Here is an 18,728-nt window from a genome sequence, read left to right as displayed (position 1 = left end):
GTGTGGTTTGGCATCTGTAGTGAGGAGCATGATTTTTGAGAGGGAATTCAGCCAGTAGCTGGGCCCACGTTCTGCATGAACCACTGTGGGGGATTTTTTGTTCTTGTTGTTTTTTAATACATAAATGCTGATCTAGCATTTTAGGAGTCTTCACCTTAATAACAGAGGACAGGCAAACCTCAGAAATACACCTGAGTTTTAGAAAAAGTTGGAAAAGCGCACAAAAGTGACATTCAGATATATGTAGAAGTCACAAAGCTGTAGAATCCGTTTGCAGGTGTTCTTGGCAGTGATTCTTTTAGCACTGCCAAAAAATATGATGAGGAATTTCCCCTTTCATCCCAAAGGAGTACTTACTTCAATATTACAGGGCTACTAAAAGATTTCATCCTAAATATGGGTGAGAACTTAGGGGTAGAAGAGTGTAATTGTGGGCCTGTTTATCCCAAATTGTTTGCCTATCCTGGCTTCCTGGTACTTAGAAATATCTGACTCAGTCACAGGTCGCTCTGATCTCAGTCAGATGTCTGTGTTATGTCTTGCTTGTGCAGGCCAAGGTCCGAGAGCTAGAGGAGAAATGCCGGACACAGAGCGAACAGTTTAACCTCTTATCCAGGGAACTGGAGAAGTTTCGACAGCAAGCAGGGAAGATTGATCTCCTGAGCAGTAACTCAGTGGCATCCTCAGATATCCCTGGTTCTCCCGGTAAATCTCTGTCCCAGTTAATGAATGGAATAGCCACTTCTATAGGCAAAGGTAAGGACCAGTTTTTTATTTGTAGGTATCAGTTCTGCCTGTAGGTTTTTAAGATGCAACTCAATGATGTAAATAGAGCTTGATTGTACAAATGGAGGCTAGAACTCGCTCCTGTTCTATGATTTGTTTAAATTTCTGAGTATCTCTTAAGCCTTCACTGAGGTTGTTCTAGTTTTATTCAGGCACTGCTGTGGGCAGAATTCTCTGTGATTGTTGTTGGGTGTGGCAAGAAACCTCTTCAGTGTTAAAATGATGTATTCCGTATGTATCTGCTCCTTTTGGAAGAAGGCAGACGGTCTGCATATACAGGCGGTGTTGTAAAACCTTCACTGTTTCAGGGACAGGAATTGGTCTTCTGTCTTGTTGAAGGAGCAGTTCATGGGGAAGGAAGGCACAGAGACCTCCACACTGCGTTAGCCGTACATAAAAGAAACTTGTAAATAGAGCTGGGTAGAAAATGGGAAAAGTGAATGGAATATTTTGGCAAACATGGAAACGTTTTTGGTTTAGATGCATTTTTTCAACAGAAAATATGCATTTCTCCATAAAAACTTGAAAGTAATACATCAAAAAAAAATTTCAGTGGAAGCAAACACTGTCTACAAAAACTCAAATTCCGTCACAAAGTGATTTTCGTTGGAAAGGAGTTTCATGGGATATTTTAACAGAACTGAATAGGGATAATACCTACAGTTGCTTAGCAAACTCTGCAAAGGTGTGTTTAAATTTGTAACAGTGTTTAGAATAGTGTTCAAAGAGGTAACTGCCAGGTGTTTCAGAAATAGAAAAGTCAAGACAAAAATAGTGTTGATTTGAGTTTTAAAAGAAATTGAGAATGTAAAGTAAAAAAAAAAAAATTAATTTATATCTATATTGGTGTTCTTACAGCGCCTAGGATCTTCAACACAGTAGGGTTTTTTTCCAAGATTTGTATTGAACTTTTGTCAGGTCATCTCCTGTTGCCAGAGGCAACTGCTCCTCCTAAGTACACAATGTTGTAATGATTCATTATTCATAAGAAAATTTCAGCGATCAAGGCCAGAGGTTATCTAAGGACACTTGAAAGTAACTTGCATGTAAATCACATGTTAGATTGTGTATTACAACTATGCTGTTGTCAAGACTGAGGATTGTGCTCACCAGCTCAATATCACCCATGCTGGAATAACATTAACCACTTCTTCTACAAAAGAGCACTTGTCAGGTAATTTCCATTATTTACAAATTCCCCCAAAGTTATAAGTATGAAGAGGAACTGGAAAAATTAAATAGTCTGGACTTTTTTTTTATTTCATCTTCCTAAGCTTCCAGAAAAATTCTGAGGCATAGGGCCTAGAAATCACAAATCATTTCCCTATTGTTACAGATGAGCAGTTATTTTCAGTGAAGGGTGCTAAACTCAATGTGAAACCAAGTCAAAAGGAACCAAGGTGACATCCTTCTTTCATTTCACTTCAGTAACTTTGTACTTTGTATGCCTTGGGATTTCGAACACAAAAAATTGAGTTGTTTGCAGTCTTACCCACTGTGGTGCATATTAGTTTACAAGCTTTTCTGCAGCTGCAAGTCTTACCTAAATGGATATTAAAGTGCACTAAATGGAGAATTCAGAAGGCATGACCTGATAGCCATAAGAATTTAGTAAAAATTTCCTTAATATCAACAGGATTAGTTCCTCAGGTCTCTAAGGACAGGATTTTCAAAGCAACAATTAATTTTATAGGAAAGGTAATTAGGTATTGAATTGTCCTTTAGGCAGCCAGTGAAGGTCCAATCTGTATCTCTGGAATTGATCTAAATGGGCCTCAATCCTCAAATAAAAATCAATGAAACTTTTTGAGGACCTCAGTCAATCTCTACAAACTAACTTATATTTATTCTTGAAATACTAATGGCAGCAGCTTATTAAAAAAAAACTTCAAAACATAACAAACAGAAATCTTCCAAGAAATCCTTGGCTAGAAACATGGAAAACACAGCAAGGTCTGTATTGAAGTAATTTAAAGGTCTTGCTCTGTAAACCTTTTCTCATTACCTATTGACTTTTATACGGCTTAGAATTCAGGGCCTGCAGCACTAGTGTATAAACATCAGAAATCCTTGGACAATATTCATTCTCAGTATGAATGCACTGATAACAATAAAGTAATGTTTGAGCAAGTGGGCAGGATTTCTAATTATTGAAATCAACCATTTCACAATAATGATGGTAATGCTACAGCGAGTTCTTCAAACCAGAATTGTAATTATTTTTATTATGTGTGAGGAAGAAAGAACACAAGAGGGAACACAGGGACAGCTTTCAAAGCAAAGCAAATGACGGAAATGAGATCGGTTTATGACCAGCTGCTTTGCCTTAATTGGTGATGTTTGAATGTATCAGGAAATGAAATAAACCTAGCCAGGATAGATTAGAATGTAAAAAGTTCACTCTAAACATATAATAATGTCACAATCAGATATAGAAACCTTAAGATTTATTATTCATCAGATAAAAGGCTGATTTCTAGATAATATAGGTAGTCCATAATGAATCAGCAGTTCCAATAAATAAAAGAGAGAGTCTAATTGTACTACAAGTATGGCCAGCTTTAATTCTATGAGACGCTTAAGTCTGGTGCTCTTCCTTGCCTCTTTCCTCGAAAGGGTGTCCTTCAGACTTCCTTAACAGATATTTGCAAGTCATGGGAAAATAAAGGCCATTTTGAGCCTATATGGATTTTACGAGAGTTTACAGACAAAATCCCTGTGGCTTTATAAGGTTCTTCTCTAGTACCTAGAGGAAAAAAAAGAGATTTCTAGAAGCCACTGCGTGTTCTTATGAACTGACCTCTTGTATTTTTCTTTTTTAACTCTTGTTTTTTTCCAGAGTGCAAACGTGAAAGGTGAATTTTTTTTTTTTCTTAGTATCCAGTGAGTTAACAAGTTTTAAAACAGTCTTTATAGGTCTGAATCCTCTACATTCTGTTGTTCGAGCCCAGGGACGTAGTGAAATTGCCTTGGATGAACAAGAGAACCTAGTTTGAAATTGTTTCTTTTAGAGGTAAAGTTAGGCCAGTTTTTAAATGCAGCCATTTTTGTCTGTTCTCATCTATTCACAGTCCACAAAAGCAGACATCTCTGTAGAAATGATCAGGAGATTACAGAGATTCAGGAGGTTTCAGAAGGAATGTGCTTCATGCACAGTGAATCTCAATTTTGCTTTTTGCAAGGGCATTGCTTGATGATGCTTGTGTTTTGGTTTTTTTTTAATCCAACTGTGTCTCTACATACGTAGAATCAGCATGAATTTACATATATTATTTAAGCATCTCATGACCTTTAAAAAAGTCTCCTGTACAGAATATACAGGAACTAACTGCTAAAATTGTATGATACGGCTCGCCCCAAAATCTTTTCTTTCCAATTTATTACAGATATTAGAATACCTTGAAAATGCAGCAATTTTTAAGCTGCTTTAAGAAATAGATCACATTGTGGTCCCAGATAAAAGCAGTCCCACAGCATGGGAAAGAGCCTTAGAGGATCAGCTCCTGTTATTTCACCCACTTTTTCATAAAGAGACAGGGGTTGATGGCACCCAGTGCAGATTTTACTGAACAGGGAGATTGTACGTTGCACAAGTAGTGAAGTGAATAGAGAAACAGAGGGCGCTGAAGGCAGCAACAAGTCTGGCTAGGAAGACAGATCCATTTTCAGAGGTAGATTTGGGGCAGAAACTGTATTTCCACATACATTGATGGGCATGGGTATCGACTTACTTTGATGGGAAGTGAGGTATCTGAATAGGCTGTATGTAGTTATTAGCACCATCTGGAGCCATAGGTATGTCCAGTTACATGATGCGGTTACTGTTACCACGCAGTTTTCTCTCCTATGTATTAAAGACTCAAGGTAAATTTTATGTACCCTGTTTTACAAGTAGAAAAAATTAGGCAGTTGAGTATCTTCCAGCATCTTGATATTCCTGGAGTTCTTGATAATGTGTGTTCCTATCCTGGTTATCATCCTATATGTATGCAAAGCAAGGGCTATATTGTCCAAGAATCTTTCTCCACATTTTGTATGTAGTGCAACTAATTTAATAACAGAGCCTGAAAAATCCAGGAGGTATGAGACCAAACAGCAGTTTCCTTTGAATGAATAATCACATTTGGACCAATTATTTATAGGCTTGGCGCTGACAGGCTGATATGGCAGGCACATTAACAGCAAACAGAAGGAGCTAAATTGGCTAAAGGTTTCTGAACAGGGATGACTTTTCTGTTATATATGTGAGAAAGGTTCCAAGAATAAAAAATGTGCCCTTTTCCAGCCTGGGGATTGCTGTAAGCGGGCTGGTGGTGTAATTAATCTTTTGTATGATGACTTGTATATTTCCCTGCTGTCAATGTGCTTAAGCTGTCCTGCTGTAAATTACAGTGATGCAGAGAAAATTAATCATATTGGACTAAGGAGCACACCAGAAAAACCATCTGATGATATGTTTTGGAGCTTATTCTCCTCTGCAATATGAATAAAGAGGTTCCACTGGTAATTCCTGGTGACGTGTGTCTAGGAAGCTTGCAATCCAGTAGCAAAACATTGCTGTGCAGACTTCTGGCAGAACTGGAGAGGAAATGCTGAACCTACACATATCCATATTTCCAGGGTCTGAAAAATTAGAGCATAGGCTCATTTTGTTAATGAGAGAGAGAGAGAAAGGAGAAGGCACTCTGGATATCTGATTGTGTCAGCAATGCCGTAGACTATGTGCTTTAACTTGTGCTGATGCTGCAAGTATAATTAGGTTCAGTTTACAATTCCCTGCTTGTTTTCATGTGGTTTGGGGACTATACTGACAAAAAAAGGGAAAAAATATTTTATATTACACTTTAATAATCTCTCTTGCAACCCTGATGAAGTTGTTCTTCTTTCTCAAGCAGCTTTTAAGTGCTGGGCATGTTAAACAGCATGTCAGATAGCTTCTTTAAAGAGATCAAGATGCTCAGAACAAAGGTGTACTTTTTTTTCATTAGGGTAAACTTTAACTTTGATTTTTTTGAATTAAAATACCTTCAATTTCTCCATTATGTACTGTTACATGTTGTAATTTATCAAAAGGCTGGGAACTGGTAGGCTTAGCTACTTTTATGCTCTGCAGTCTACGTTAGTCTTTTTCTAGAATGATTTCTAACAGGAGGGAAAAAACAACTCACTGCTGCTTATTAGTTGGCAGTGTTTCTGCTTGAGAACAATTACTTATTCTCTTATGTGTTTTGTTCGCTGCCAGGTCATGAAAGTCCTTCTGGAAGTCGTTGTGTGATTTCAGAGTTTATACGACCCCTTCAAATATCTGGAGACAAACCAGAGCAATTATCTGTCAAACCCACCTTCCTGTCCAAGTCAAGATCTGGTACCCCAAGATGCAGATTTGATTCAGACGTGAGTTTTTTTAAATTTGTTACTGAAAATGTATGTTATGGGGCCAGGATCTCTCTTCTCCAGGGGACTGATGCAGGTTGATCCACCTGCTTTTAAAAAGTCAAGACGTGAATGTTTTCATTTTCTGACATAACTTGGGAACATGACCAGTAGGAATTTAACTGATATTTTCAAAGAAGTCTCAGCTGATATCCTAGTCACACAGCATAATAAATGGGTGTGTGAGAACCTCAAGTTTCTATGAAAACCTCAGCTTTCACTGATGCATTCAGAGTGTTGTACTATTTCTGTGCATAAGAAGTGTGTGTCTGAGTCTGTTTTGGCGGATGTCTGTGTTATGCAGGTTTATTATTATTTTATCTACCAAAAGGTGTGACTTTGATACAGCCTGGGCAAATGGAAGAGGAATTCCATGCAGTGCCCTGTCCAGGCAGGTATGCTCTGCCAGATGATGAGCTCATTCTGCAGGACTTTTCTTTGCCTGGTTTTCATGACGCGTGAATCTTCTCACTACAACTAGACTAGTACCACTAACAGCAGTTTCCAGCACACTCTCCAAAACTGATTTTGAGCCTGTAACTGGAAGTGAAAGTTGCAGGATGTTGTCACTAAACTCTTCCACCATTCAACTTTACAGCTTGTATTTAATCACTATTTTGAAAGGTTCTGTTCTTCCTTTCTTAGAAAGGTTTTCTGGTTTTCAGTAGCATTCTAGTAGAAAGCCAATGGGAAGCTCAGAAGAGCTTTACAAAGGTGCCATAGCAAGGTGGTTGTTGATATTTAGGACAAATGTTAAACATAAGGAGCTATATGACACATTTTTCTATTAAATACTGTAAGCCTGTTTTATAGCCATGAGGAAATGATCTTCAGATTTTACCTCTCCCCTTACTTTCCCATTCTTAATCTTACAGAAGTAAATAAATTGAAACTGTGTGCATATTTTCTATGCATTTTATATTCATTGCTACTGAACCTGTGAAAGTTGATAGAATCAAAATGTTTTTAAATGGATCAAAAGCCTGAGTATGGTGTAGAATATTCAACAAATTATTATATTCTTGTTCAGTAGGAATCCCATGGGTGTATCAAAGGATTATCCACAAATAAACATATGTATATATATATGTGTAGCAGCATTACTGAAAAGAGGGAATATTCACTGCTTTTTGGAGAGGCCACAGAAAAAGCAGCTTAGCAACGAGACTTAGGGAAGCAGAACTAACAGCAAGGAACAGAAGAAGTGCACGTCAAATTTAATTCCCTTTTTCTATTATTTTTGAGTTATCTCTCACTGAGAATGTCAAGCCCTCTTTTGCAGAATTGTTCGTTGTGTGCCTTCTAGAGTGTAATTATGTGATACATACTTACGTTATGCAAGCTCACAGAAATTAAGCTCCATCCATTTTAGAGGTATTCAGACCCTGGGGGAGAGTGTATGAAAAAAATCTAAAAATAGAGTATAATGCTGTGAAGTCTGAAATTAAAAAAAAAGATACCCTGCAAAAATATATCTGCAACTTCCCTGATTGTTACTAGTAACAAAGCCTTCTAGAATAAACATTATTGGGTTAGTTATGAGCTTTATGACATGCCCATAAAAAGGTACCAGGATGATAACCCTTGAAAAATTGCCTGCATCCCCGAATGCTACACTGGGAAGAATACCTGTTAGCTGACTGTCACTGTCCTCCTCAGTGGAAGTGGAGTCTTGCCATAATAGTGTGTGTTGTGTTAACTCAACAAGCTAACCCACCTCTTAAGCGTTAATTCAGAGGAAAAGTGACGTGACTCAATATTTTTCTGGTACATTTTTGTTCCATGCTGGGAACCATGCAGGGACCAGTTTAGGTCTGAAAGTTGCAGTTCAATATTCGTTCTGTCCAGATTGTAAAATTTCAGTCTTACCTTATTTGATCCCATTGTTAAACCTAGTATTTCTACGTTAATTAAAGGTACTTTAATGAAGACTTTAGTACAAGCTTAGTCAGGAGGGTGAGGTGGTCAGTGAGACTGGTATGGTTAAGTCATGCCCATTTCTTCGGTCAGCAGCATGAAAGGGAGTGGTGTGGCCAGTGTCACATCTCCTTCAGCCATCGCCACTGACCAGATGACAAAGCACCAATCTACTGGTGCTTTGCCAATTTTGCAAGCTTTTGAGGAAAACCAAAATCCAGTCTCAGACAGGTGATCTGAATCTCTAGCAAGATATCAAGGAATTAGCTCAATTTCTTTGCCTTGTTAGAATATGTATTGCAGTTCCTTCTTAGCCTGTGCCCTTCTAAGTAAAATTGACTAGTTCTGTTCCACGGTAGAATTTAAATTTTTTATTTTTTTTTTTAATGCTGCGTGTTCGCCTTCTGATTTATATTGCCTGTCAGGAAAACAGTGCGTGCATCTTTTGGAAATCACACTTTTTTTTTTTTCTCTACAGATGGATAATGATCAGAATTCCAATACCTCAAAGCAGAGATATTCTGGGAAAGTCCATCTTTGCATTGCCCGTTATAGGTAAAAAACCCAGCTCATTACATATATAACACAGATTTGTTATATTCAACATTTGGTTTTGCTTCACTTTTATTCATGCATTTAATTATTACCAGGAACCAATGTTATGAATAGCAGACTCCTTTCCTGTCTGCACTGGCTCCAAAACAGGGCCATTTCCATGTGCTTTGTCAGAGAAAGTTTATCATGGCACGTGTCTTTTACCCACCGCTGTATTTCCAGCCTTCAGTGTCTAAATGAGATCAGAATGTGTACCTCCTACTTTATAGAGGATGTCTCAATCTTGTCTTATAAATTGCTTTTTCATCAGTGTAAGGAAGATTTAAAAGTTCCTCACACCCTTACTTTGCATATTAAAATTTCAGATATAAATTACTGTCGTGATAAAAATTTGACTAACAGTTTCTTTGGGGATGGATATGGTTTTAAATACTTTATAAAATTTTTTGTCTATGAGTGGCTTGTTTTAGCTGTAACTCACTGTTTTTTTCTTTATTTAACTTGTCTCTGCTGAAGGTAATAAACTTGTGTAAAGGACTGCCATATAAACCAAATGGAATATGAGGACTGGAAAAGAACCCCACAACTAAGTTTGCTTTAATTCAGTTTAAAAAATAAAGAAGATTTTGGCCAGTGTATTCAAAGAGACATAAGGGAGAAATGTATTAGTAAATTCTACAGAAAAGGATGGAGTTTTAAGTGTATAGCACTTAAACGAATAGGTTGCATTTCATGGCAGCCTGTTGGTGATGCAGCTATAGTTCACAAGAACAAACTGATGTAGACTCCACTCAGGATAGATGTTTCAGAAGGGAAGCAAAAAGATTGAACTGAGGAATTACCTTCCTGTGCAGCCTTAGAACTGTACACCTTTTTCTGATTAGTGTTCAGTTGTGTGGGGGTTGTAAGTGAACACACGTGTTTTCCATCTGTTCTCCATTGAAGTTACAACCCTTTTGATGGACCAAATGAAAATCCAGAAGCAGAGCTCCCCCTTACAGCAGGAAAATACCTTTATGTGTATGGAGATATGGATGAAGATGGCTTTTATGAAGGTATTTTTTTTAATCTCTGAATTCATGCTAATTCATGCAGATTCAAATCAGTTCGTCTGTCAAACACACTTCCAGTTCTTTCCTTCATCTACTACCAAATCAGTTGCTAAAATTACCCCTATCATCATTGTGTTAATTAACAGAGTTTCTGCACCAGCAAAGCCACTCCTTGCAGGCATAGCTAATTATAAGATATTTTATATTGTCAGCTTTTTCTACTGGCAAGATTTAAGTTGACAAGAAAGCTTACTGACAGTTTTGGTTTTTGCCTCACTGAGCCTTGACGTTCTCAAACTGTGAATGTTTGTGTCCAGTTTTCACTATATCTTCCTTACCTCATCCACTTGCAAGGCATTGACATGCAAGAGGTATGTTCCTTCAAGGATTTTAATGGCGTTGTTCTTTCTCACCAGGGGAACTCCTAGATGGACAAAGAGGACTAGTACCTTCAAATTTTGTGGATTTTGTTCAAGACAATGAGACCCGGTTATCAAGCACATTAAGCAGTGAACAAGATCAGAATTTTATCAACCATTCGGGTCCTACTTTGGAGGGAGATCTCCTGGAGATAAGTCCACCAAGTCACATAGACTCTAGTGTAATCAGCAATGGCGCAGGGACTCTGGATGTGAACATTGATGAAATTGGAGAAGACATTGTGCCTTATCCTAGAAAAATCACCCTTATTAAACAACTAGCCAAAAGTGTCATTGTGGGCTGGGAGCCACCAGTAGTGCCGCCCGGATGGGGAACCATTAGCAGCTACAATGTTCTGGTTGACAAAGAAGTACGGATGAACATAGCCTTGGGAAGCAGAACGAAAGCTCTTATAGAAAAGCTTAACATTTCTACTTGTACATACCGAATATCAATTCAGAGTATTACAAACAAGGGTAACTCAGATGAACTGCAGTGCACTTTGTTAGTTGGGAAAGATGTTATAGTAGCCCCCTCTAATCTTAAAGTGGACAACATAACCCAGATTTCTGCTGAGCTGTCTTGGCTCCCTACAAATAGTAATTACAGTCACGTGATCTTTCTTAATGAAGAAGAATTTGACATTGTCAAGGCTGCTAGCTACAAGTACCATTTTTTTAATTTGAAGCCCAATATGGCCTACAAGGTGAAGGTCATGGCAAAGCCCCATCAGATGCCCTGGCAGCTTCCCCTGGAACAACGAGAAAAAAAAGAAGCCTTTGTGGAATTTTCTACATTGCCAGCAGGTTTGATACTTTTCTCCCTACCCCAAAACTTTACAGTTAAGTTTCTCTCAATATTCTAGATAAATGAATCTAACTTCTAGTTTAGTGCTGTGATCTCCATCACATTCTTGAGCAGACTGGGGATTATTAGATTGCTTTATGATATATAAAATTAATTCCTGTCCTGCATTGTTCTCTTCTTTGTTCTTGGGTAAGCAGCGAAGCATTTTGGGGAGATAAACAAGGGAAAGCCATGCTTGTCATCATCGCAGATCACATACTAAGTGTTTTATCAGATTAATTTCCATTTGTACTTAATTTGTCCAGTTATAGTATTTCTGGTAGTAATTTATTTTCATTGCTGTGAACAACACTGGTTAAAACCCAGTTATTACTTCTGACATGTTGTTTATATGGTATTTGTATGTTGTAAAGCACTTTTTACAGGGATGATCCGGCCCTTTTCTGTAATGAAAAAACCCACACACATCTTGGAGGACCACAGTCATTTAGGGGATGTAAATGCATTTTTATTGTGAAGTTGTAATTACATGGTACCATTTGAATTTGTAAAGATAACAAATTGGTCTTCTTTTGGAAAGTCCGATGTTTTTTCCCACCTTGCTTTTACATTAGGGATGTTGACAGGTGTTACCAGTCATTTCCCAGTATTTAAGAACAGCAAAGTAATGTTGAAAACTAGAGCTGAAATAATGTAGTGCATTTAAAGGATAATCTCATAATTTTGGGAGTGTATGGCAATACCTGAAAAATCTTTCCTTATAGATTCGTCTAACCAAGGTTATCTAATCAAGGACAAGTAGAAGACTCCCTGTATATTCAGACTTTCAGGGCACTGAATGCCTCTGAAGCAGGGACAGTCAAGTACAAGTGACTCCTGGCGAGTAAAATTTCAATAGCGTGTACTGTGCTATGGCTTAAGTGACTCCCTGCTGGGATTTGATTCTAGCAAAGGGACAGGAATTAGTTCTGGTCGCTTCCTTGGCTTGCGTGACGTACATGTAAGGAGACGTGCAGGACGGTAGTGCTGGCTGAGTAGAGGGGGAGTTTTAAGCTTGTGCGTCTACTGCTTTTGATGCTGTTGATTATTTATAGTTTCCGTAAAAATGTCCTCAGCTTTTGGCATTTACGATTTTGTCCTAAATCATTTCAGTGAGGTAAGTGGTAGTGCTATTATAGGATCTGCTAGGAGAGGGGACATTTTAAACTTTGTATATGTTCTCCGGGAGTCGGGAGATACTGCCTAGATGGTGGCTTGACCTTACTAGACATGTTGACTTTTAAGTGAGGTTTCTTCACGCCAAACACTTAACATGCTGTATCTCCCTCTAGTTGCTGAAGGATGCTAAGGCAATAAATGAGCTGTTCTCAAATGCAGCAAAGTCTCTGCTTTTAGATCCAGAGATCCCAGAATCCTCCCCAACACTTCATTTCACAGAGAGCATTTTTACAAAAGCATGTCAACTTTTTACTTTTATGTAGCAAAATAAAATAGCAGCTGTTGAGGTGATTAGAGGATGATGCTTGGATATCAAGAGTCATTGAAACAAAGGGAAAAGGATGCCCGTGAAATCAGAGTCAGCACTAGGAGTTACAATTGTAGTGTGTCATGTTTTTGTCTTGCAAATATTACTGGCTTCAAGTAATCACATACCTCTTCATCCAAACTGCAGTTAAAACAAGTTGAAAGAGAAAAGATGAAGTGTCTTTAATGTGACTAAGACTGGTTTTTCTCTCCCACTGGATTTTTTTTTTCCACCTTAAATAATGTCAGTTGATCTATGTTGTAAGCGACATGTTTCAAAAATTATTTTAAGAGCATGCTGAGAGAACGATACAGCTATTCCGTGTGAAGGAAATCTCTTACTGTGCTTCTCTAGAAGATGCATGGGATGAGTGATGTCACATAAACCTTTAGTTGTGAATGTCAGGTTTAGCAGACAGTGCAGCACGAACTGCAGCCACAGCTGCCACAGGCAGCTGCTAACGTTTGTACTGACATTTTTCAAAGGGCTTCAGAAATGTTTACAAATGAATACATGTTCCTGCTTTATTTGAAGCTGGGAGGCTCTGCTCTTTACTAGTGGGTTTAGTTATAAACTTAGAGAAAGGGATACCATCAGCCACTTACACCAAAAAGGGAGTGGAGATTGAATATTTGAAAATTTTCACACTGTATCAATCTCAGGGTTTTTTTAGGAATATATTAAGCAAAACCAAATTTGAGATAACTGCTCACATTTCAAAGAGAGAGAGAGAGCAGTTGCCTGAAAAGTATGGGACAATTAGAGGTCACCTTTTCATTTTTCTCTTTGCATAGATATATCATGTTTTGCATGATTTATGCTTGAAAACACATTGTTTCCTATCGGACCAAAGCTGAGTGACAACTCTTTAGTTGCTGAGCAATTGAACTCCTCTTCTTGATTCATCAAAGCATTAGAATTGCTGAAGTTAAAAAAGAAGTAGTTCTCTTTTGGGTGCTCAGATGTAATAATAGACATGAGTATTGACAGGATTGGGACCAATGGGACTCTTACGGGTTTTGAACTAATTTAGGTAATAAATTCACAAAGACCACACTGTAGCAGGATTCTGAAACAAACATTTATCTTGATGACCAAGACCATCAAAAGTCATCAAGAGTAATTTCCCATTTAATGATAGGGGAAAATAGAAACCATACTAAGCCTTGGGCATTATGGTTTATTAAACCTGTCTCTGCTACAGCCTGTGAAGGTTGTTAGACTCCCCTGGGGACTGTTTGGTTTTGGGGAATGGAAGGAAGTTGACTTCTGCAGGAGCAGATTAACATCGTCATTGACAAGATACCAGACTAGACCGGATGCATTCTTTTTGTAAACTGAGGAGGTTTGCTGGATTGGGAGTGCTGGCTGTCAATAAAAGAGGATGGTCAGGGAAGCTGAAATTCAGTCCTAAATCAAAATCTATGTCTTGTCCAAGAATTAGGTCATTTTGCATACTTTGGCTTTGCAAGTTAAAAATACATTACAGGTGCAAGGGTTAGTATAGGCAAAAATTTCATGTTGTGCCTGTAGTGTCCTAATCATGACCGTAATTTTATTTCCATGCCCACTAGAGGATGAAATTTAGTGACAGCAAACTACTGAAATGTACTGACCGTTTGCCAGCATATCTGGAGGCTGAGGCTTGTGTGATATTTACACTTGTATCATGATCTGTTTGTTAGCAATTAATGCACACAGTCAAAATATTTGTAGCTTTTTTTGGTAGATGAGCAGAAATTGGTTGTGCTTAGTTCAGTGGTAAGAGCAAACTCACAGCAACCAAGATTTGTATTCTCCCAGCTATTACACAGAGGTGGCTACAGCTGAACCCTGCTTCTGAAATGTTTTAGCATGAAATGCTTCTCAGGGTTTGACTGTTAAATCCGCACAACAGGATGCCTGAAATATTCATGAACTAATAATCTCTATGATATTTTTACTTCGGCTTTCTGTAGAGCTATTTATAGAGGAGTAATAATGTCTTTTAATTAAGGATATATTTGGTATGCTATTACACTTACATACTGTAAATGCCTTGAAAGGTTAGTAGGTGTGTTTTTTTCTTCAGTGCAGAGAAAAGACTTTGAGTCCAGTTGTCCTTTAAAGCAGGGTGCTGCTGGTTGAAAACGTTAAAAGTTTCAGCTTGCTGTCTGCATTGCACCTTAGTGTCAACCTGCTTCTGGCCCATAAATCGTGACCTGGAGCCACTGGTGGTCCAGAGACACAGAATTTAAAGTAATTTCTGAGTACATAGTGTGCATTCGGTGCAGAGATACATACCAAAAAGTCACTGAGTCTCACCTGCAGCAGTTTTCCACTAGCAGTGCCACTCCTGGGCCGCCTTCTCCCTGTATTCTTCTGTTAACATCCTCTGAATTCAGAGTAAGTAGCAGTTCTACAGCCTGCAGTTCTGCAGCCTGGAGGGATAAAAATAGGTCCAGAGCAAGTTACAAGTACAGACCATCTTGCAAAGAAATATAGCTTGGCTAATGGTTGTAAGCTGAGAGTCTTGAGTTCCTGGCTCCGTGACCTGCTGAGCCTGTGCTTCTGGTTTTACATAATAACTGCAATATGAATGTTTTTTCTTCTTAAAATAAAAAATAGTGCTTTGAGATCTATAGTTTCCAACTTGCAGATATATCAGTTGACGTACGTACTTCTCATCTAAAGCTCAACAGTGACCAGTCTTGTCTTTCTTAGGTCCTCCAGCTCCACCTCAAGATGTTACTGTACGGGCTGGGTCCACCCCAGCAACCGTACAGGTGTCCTGGAAACCACCAACTCTGACAGCAACAGGGACCTCCCATGGCGCCAATGTCACCGGCTATGGTGTTTATGCAAAAGGTCAACGGGTGAGTTCTCCTTCCAGCCTTACAGTGACCATCTACATTAGGTGAATTTCAACTGACAGGTAAAGGCAACAATAAACACGTGACAGCACTTGAATGTGTGCAGGGTTTTCTCAGCTTTCAGTAGAACCTGTTCTTTTGTTTTGTGCCTAAGTTGCTCGTCAGCTTCCTTTCTATAAGCACTTAAGCTTTGGGATAAATGGGTTGAAAGAATTAAAGACAATTGGCGCTAAATGGTGCGGAGCCCTAATGTGGGCTCTTGCAGCCCACCCTGTATTGGCAGTAATTCACTTCACGTTAAGACTTTGAAGGTTGTACTTTAGTGGGGTTGAGGGGAGGGAAACAGATGTCTTCATGCTATTAAGTTGCTTCTTTGTGTTCTCAGGTGGCGGAGGTGATCTTTCCGACAGCAGAGAACACACTGGTGGAGCTAATGAGACTAAGGAGTTTGGAAGCAAAGGAAGTGACAGTTCGTACACTGTCTGCACAAGGCGAATCTGTGGACTCTTCTGTTGCTGCCATTCCATCTGACCTACTGGTGCCTCCAACCCCTCACCCCAGAACTGCTCCCAAATCTAAGCCATTAGCAAGTGCCGGAGCCCCAGAAACCAAAGAAGAACATTTAGGTCCACATTTAAAAATGGATGAGTCATGGGAGCAGACTCGTTCGGCATCCCCTGTTCATGGACACACACTTGAGCCCCCTGCTCCTAACTTTCACAGCTCGCTTCAGGGGAGGAGGTCTCCATCGCCTAACCGAATACTCCCTCAACCGCAAGGCACACCAGTCCCAAATACTGTTGCAAAAGCCATGGCAAGAGAAGCTGCACAACGAGTTGCAGAGAGCAATAGGGTAAAGGCAAACTTTTTTAAAGGCTTTTTTGAGCTGGCTTTATTCCTCTTGACACTTTCCATCAAAGAATTTTTTGTATTACATGCTTTAAGGAGCAGCTAATCATTCCTAAACCCTGAAGATCCGTAGTTTGAGAAGAAGCAGTGTGCTGAAATTCTGTGCCATCTTCCACAAATATGCTTGTAACCATAAAGAGCATTTTTCAGCCTTTGATCAGCAGTAAAAACCCCATAACATCACTAGAAATGTTGTCTCCAAAAATGCAAGGCCTTACTTCTGAAAACAAAACAAAAAGTAGTAATCATCAAAGGTTGTGCTTGGATCCTGTAGGAGTCAAAAGACAGACTTCTGTCTAAGTGAGAAAAGTCAAAGAACTGAAGTAATTTGAAAGAGACCAAAAAAATAAAGGGCAGTTTAAAAATGGGTCTGGAAACAGGTAGATAGGCAAAAGTCCTGAGCAGGTTTCTGTGAGAGCTAATAGTTTTGTTGGTTTGCGGAATGAGGACAGTCTCATTTCTATAAGGGAATATAACCAGCAGTCAGATAAGAGAAATGTTTGTATTCTAAAGCCATCTGCTTTTTCAAAATTGCAAATAGCAGTTTAGATGCATGTAAAGCACTGGTTTATATGCTGTCATGGATCCACAGGCAATGTTACACACCTGCCCTTCAAGAGTGCCGTTTTCTCAGTGCTGTGCCTTCACAGCTGTTTACAGCTGCTCCAGCATTGCAGCCATGTGAAGGCTTTGCCTTACAGCTCCTTCTGTAGCTGCTAGAAGCATCACTACCCGAAGGAAACTCCCTGGGTTTGAGACCATTATGACCCATGGTTGCTGTAGTGACTGTTTGCTAGTTAATTTAAATCCCGCATTTGAGGCTCTTGGGTCAGCAAAGCTGATGCGTATGCATCCTGACAACATGCTCTGGTTTTCTTACACAGAAATTTTAAATACTCCCAGTGCCGTGGGCAGTGACTTTCTCATCACAAGCAGCTCACAAATGTCCTTTGCTTGTTTCAAACTCTGGTATAATTTTTTTAATGCATTCTCTTGATCCTTCATCTGGCAGTCATCAGTTATGTCCAGTCTTTCATCTTCCATTGTATTTCCAAAATAACTCCATTAATTTTGACAGTTCACACATGTCTTAACAGCCCCAACTTATTGACTGTCCCTGTTGTGGGACAGAATTGAGCCAGTGGGAGATGATACAGCTTTTGGGAAGCTGAATAATTCTGGATCAATAAGGTCTGCTTAAATACATATATATGCATGTGTATATTTCTTCCTTTTCTTTATAAATAAAGTGGGATAAATGTAGTAGAGGGAGAAAAGGCAATTAGTTTATTTGGCACTCTGAAGTGAAAGTTGATTTAACAAACATATAGGGAAAGAGAACTGAAATATGTTTTCTGGTTTTGAAAATCGTTGACATAATGTATGCTCTGAACCATGTTTAATTACATTAATTTTAGTGATGCTTGAAATGTTTAATTCAGGGATCTGGACAGAAGTTTACAGATGGATTCATTCTAAATTAAATCTAATTTTGCCAATGATATTTGTCATGTTTAGTCCCCAGTAGTACAAATTCTTCCCTTGTGGTAGGCTGCTGCAGAAGAAGCTATGTGTTTTCTCCCTGACCTTCGTCAGCCTGTGAGATGGCTGTTGTCATGAGGGTAGGCAGCAGGATCCAGTAGCTGAGGGTGAGAGTCACCTCAGAGCAGAGGAAGAGCACAAAGCCTCATTCTATAGCATTTTTTGTACTGAGGTCAAAAACGCTGTAGTGGTTGGGTTGTCTTCTAACCCTCTGCCAAGGGGAAATTAGTGTCTTCATTAGCATCCTCTGACTGTAGAATACTAAGAATTTTTACATAAGTGGTACAGGGAAGAGAGCTAGCAGCAAAGTTGATGGTCATATAAAAGCGTATAATTGTTTGTGAGTGAGAGTAATGTGACAAGCAAAAAATTCTTAAAAACTCCTAAAGGGTTACAGTCAGGGGAAACTAAGGTTGCTCTAAAGCATGAGTATATTTAAATGTTGTGTTCTTGAGTCCTTACATTTGCCATTTCTTCCATTGGTTGCAGGAACAAGTCTGCTTCACGATTTTCCATTTTTTGTTGCTTTGCTAGATGGAGAGGAGGAGTGTTTTTATCGAAAGGAGTAATGCAGCCCAGTACGCTAACTCAGATGATGAGGAAGATGGCTATGATTCTCCTAATGTCAAAAGAAGGGGGGCTTCAGTTGATGACTTCCTGAAAGGGTCAGAACTTGGAAAGCAAGTAAGTAGCGTGGTCTTGTTATTGTGTCAGGTGTGCAACATGAAACAAGTATTTTATGAAGCTCGGCAGGCTCTCCAGGTCACCATCTGATTATTGTAGCCGTATTGGTAATCAGTATTGACAAGCAGGTAGATTGTGGGGAGGCAGATGAATGTCCTTTTAGTGGAGCATAACGCTGTCTAATGGGGATTGAATGCCTGGCACCGTGCATCTATAGGTTGTTATCCCAGGCAGAAGTCTTAAGCA

The 18,728-nt window shown here is 39.0% G+C and overlaps 1 protein-coding gene across 3 annotated transcripts in view; it reads left to right on the top strand.

The window, feature by feature from the left end:
* Positions 1-18,728, top strand: part of RIMBP2 (RIMS binding protein 2) — a 150,818-nt gene that overhangs the window by 106,691 nt on the left and 25,399 nt on the right. For all 3 annotated transcript variants that reach the window (XM_074159404.1, XM_074159403.1, XM_074159405.1), the window contains 8 exons: positions 552-756; positions 6,029-6,180; positions 8,615-8,691; positions 9,637-9,746; positions 10,160-10,969; positions 15,199-15,350; positions 15,733-16,200; positions 18,333-18,482. In XM_074159404.1, coding sequence (XP_074015505.1) covers positions 552-756; positions 6,029-6,180; positions 8,615-8,691; positions 9,637-9,746; positions 10,160-10,969; positions 15,199-15,350; positions 15,733-16,200; positions 18,333-18,482 — 2,124 coding nt within the window. The remainder of the gene's footprint in view (positions 1-551; positions 757-6,028; positions 6,181-8,614; positions 8,692-9,636; positions 9,747-10,159; positions 10,970-15,198; positions 15,351-15,732; positions 16,201-18,332; positions 18,483-18,728) is intronic.

The sequence above is a fragment of the Numenius arquata genome, chromosome 16 (genome assembly GCF_964106895.1).
Source record: "Numenius arquata chromosome 16, bNumArq3.hap1.1, whole genome shotgun sequence".
NCBI classification, from domain to species: domain Eukaryota; kingdom Metazoa; phylum Chordata; class Aves; order Charadriiformes; family Scolopacidae; genus Numenius; species Numenius arquata.
Note: the sequence above shows the minus strand (reverse complement) of the source record. Positions and strands in the feature narration are given on the sequence as shown.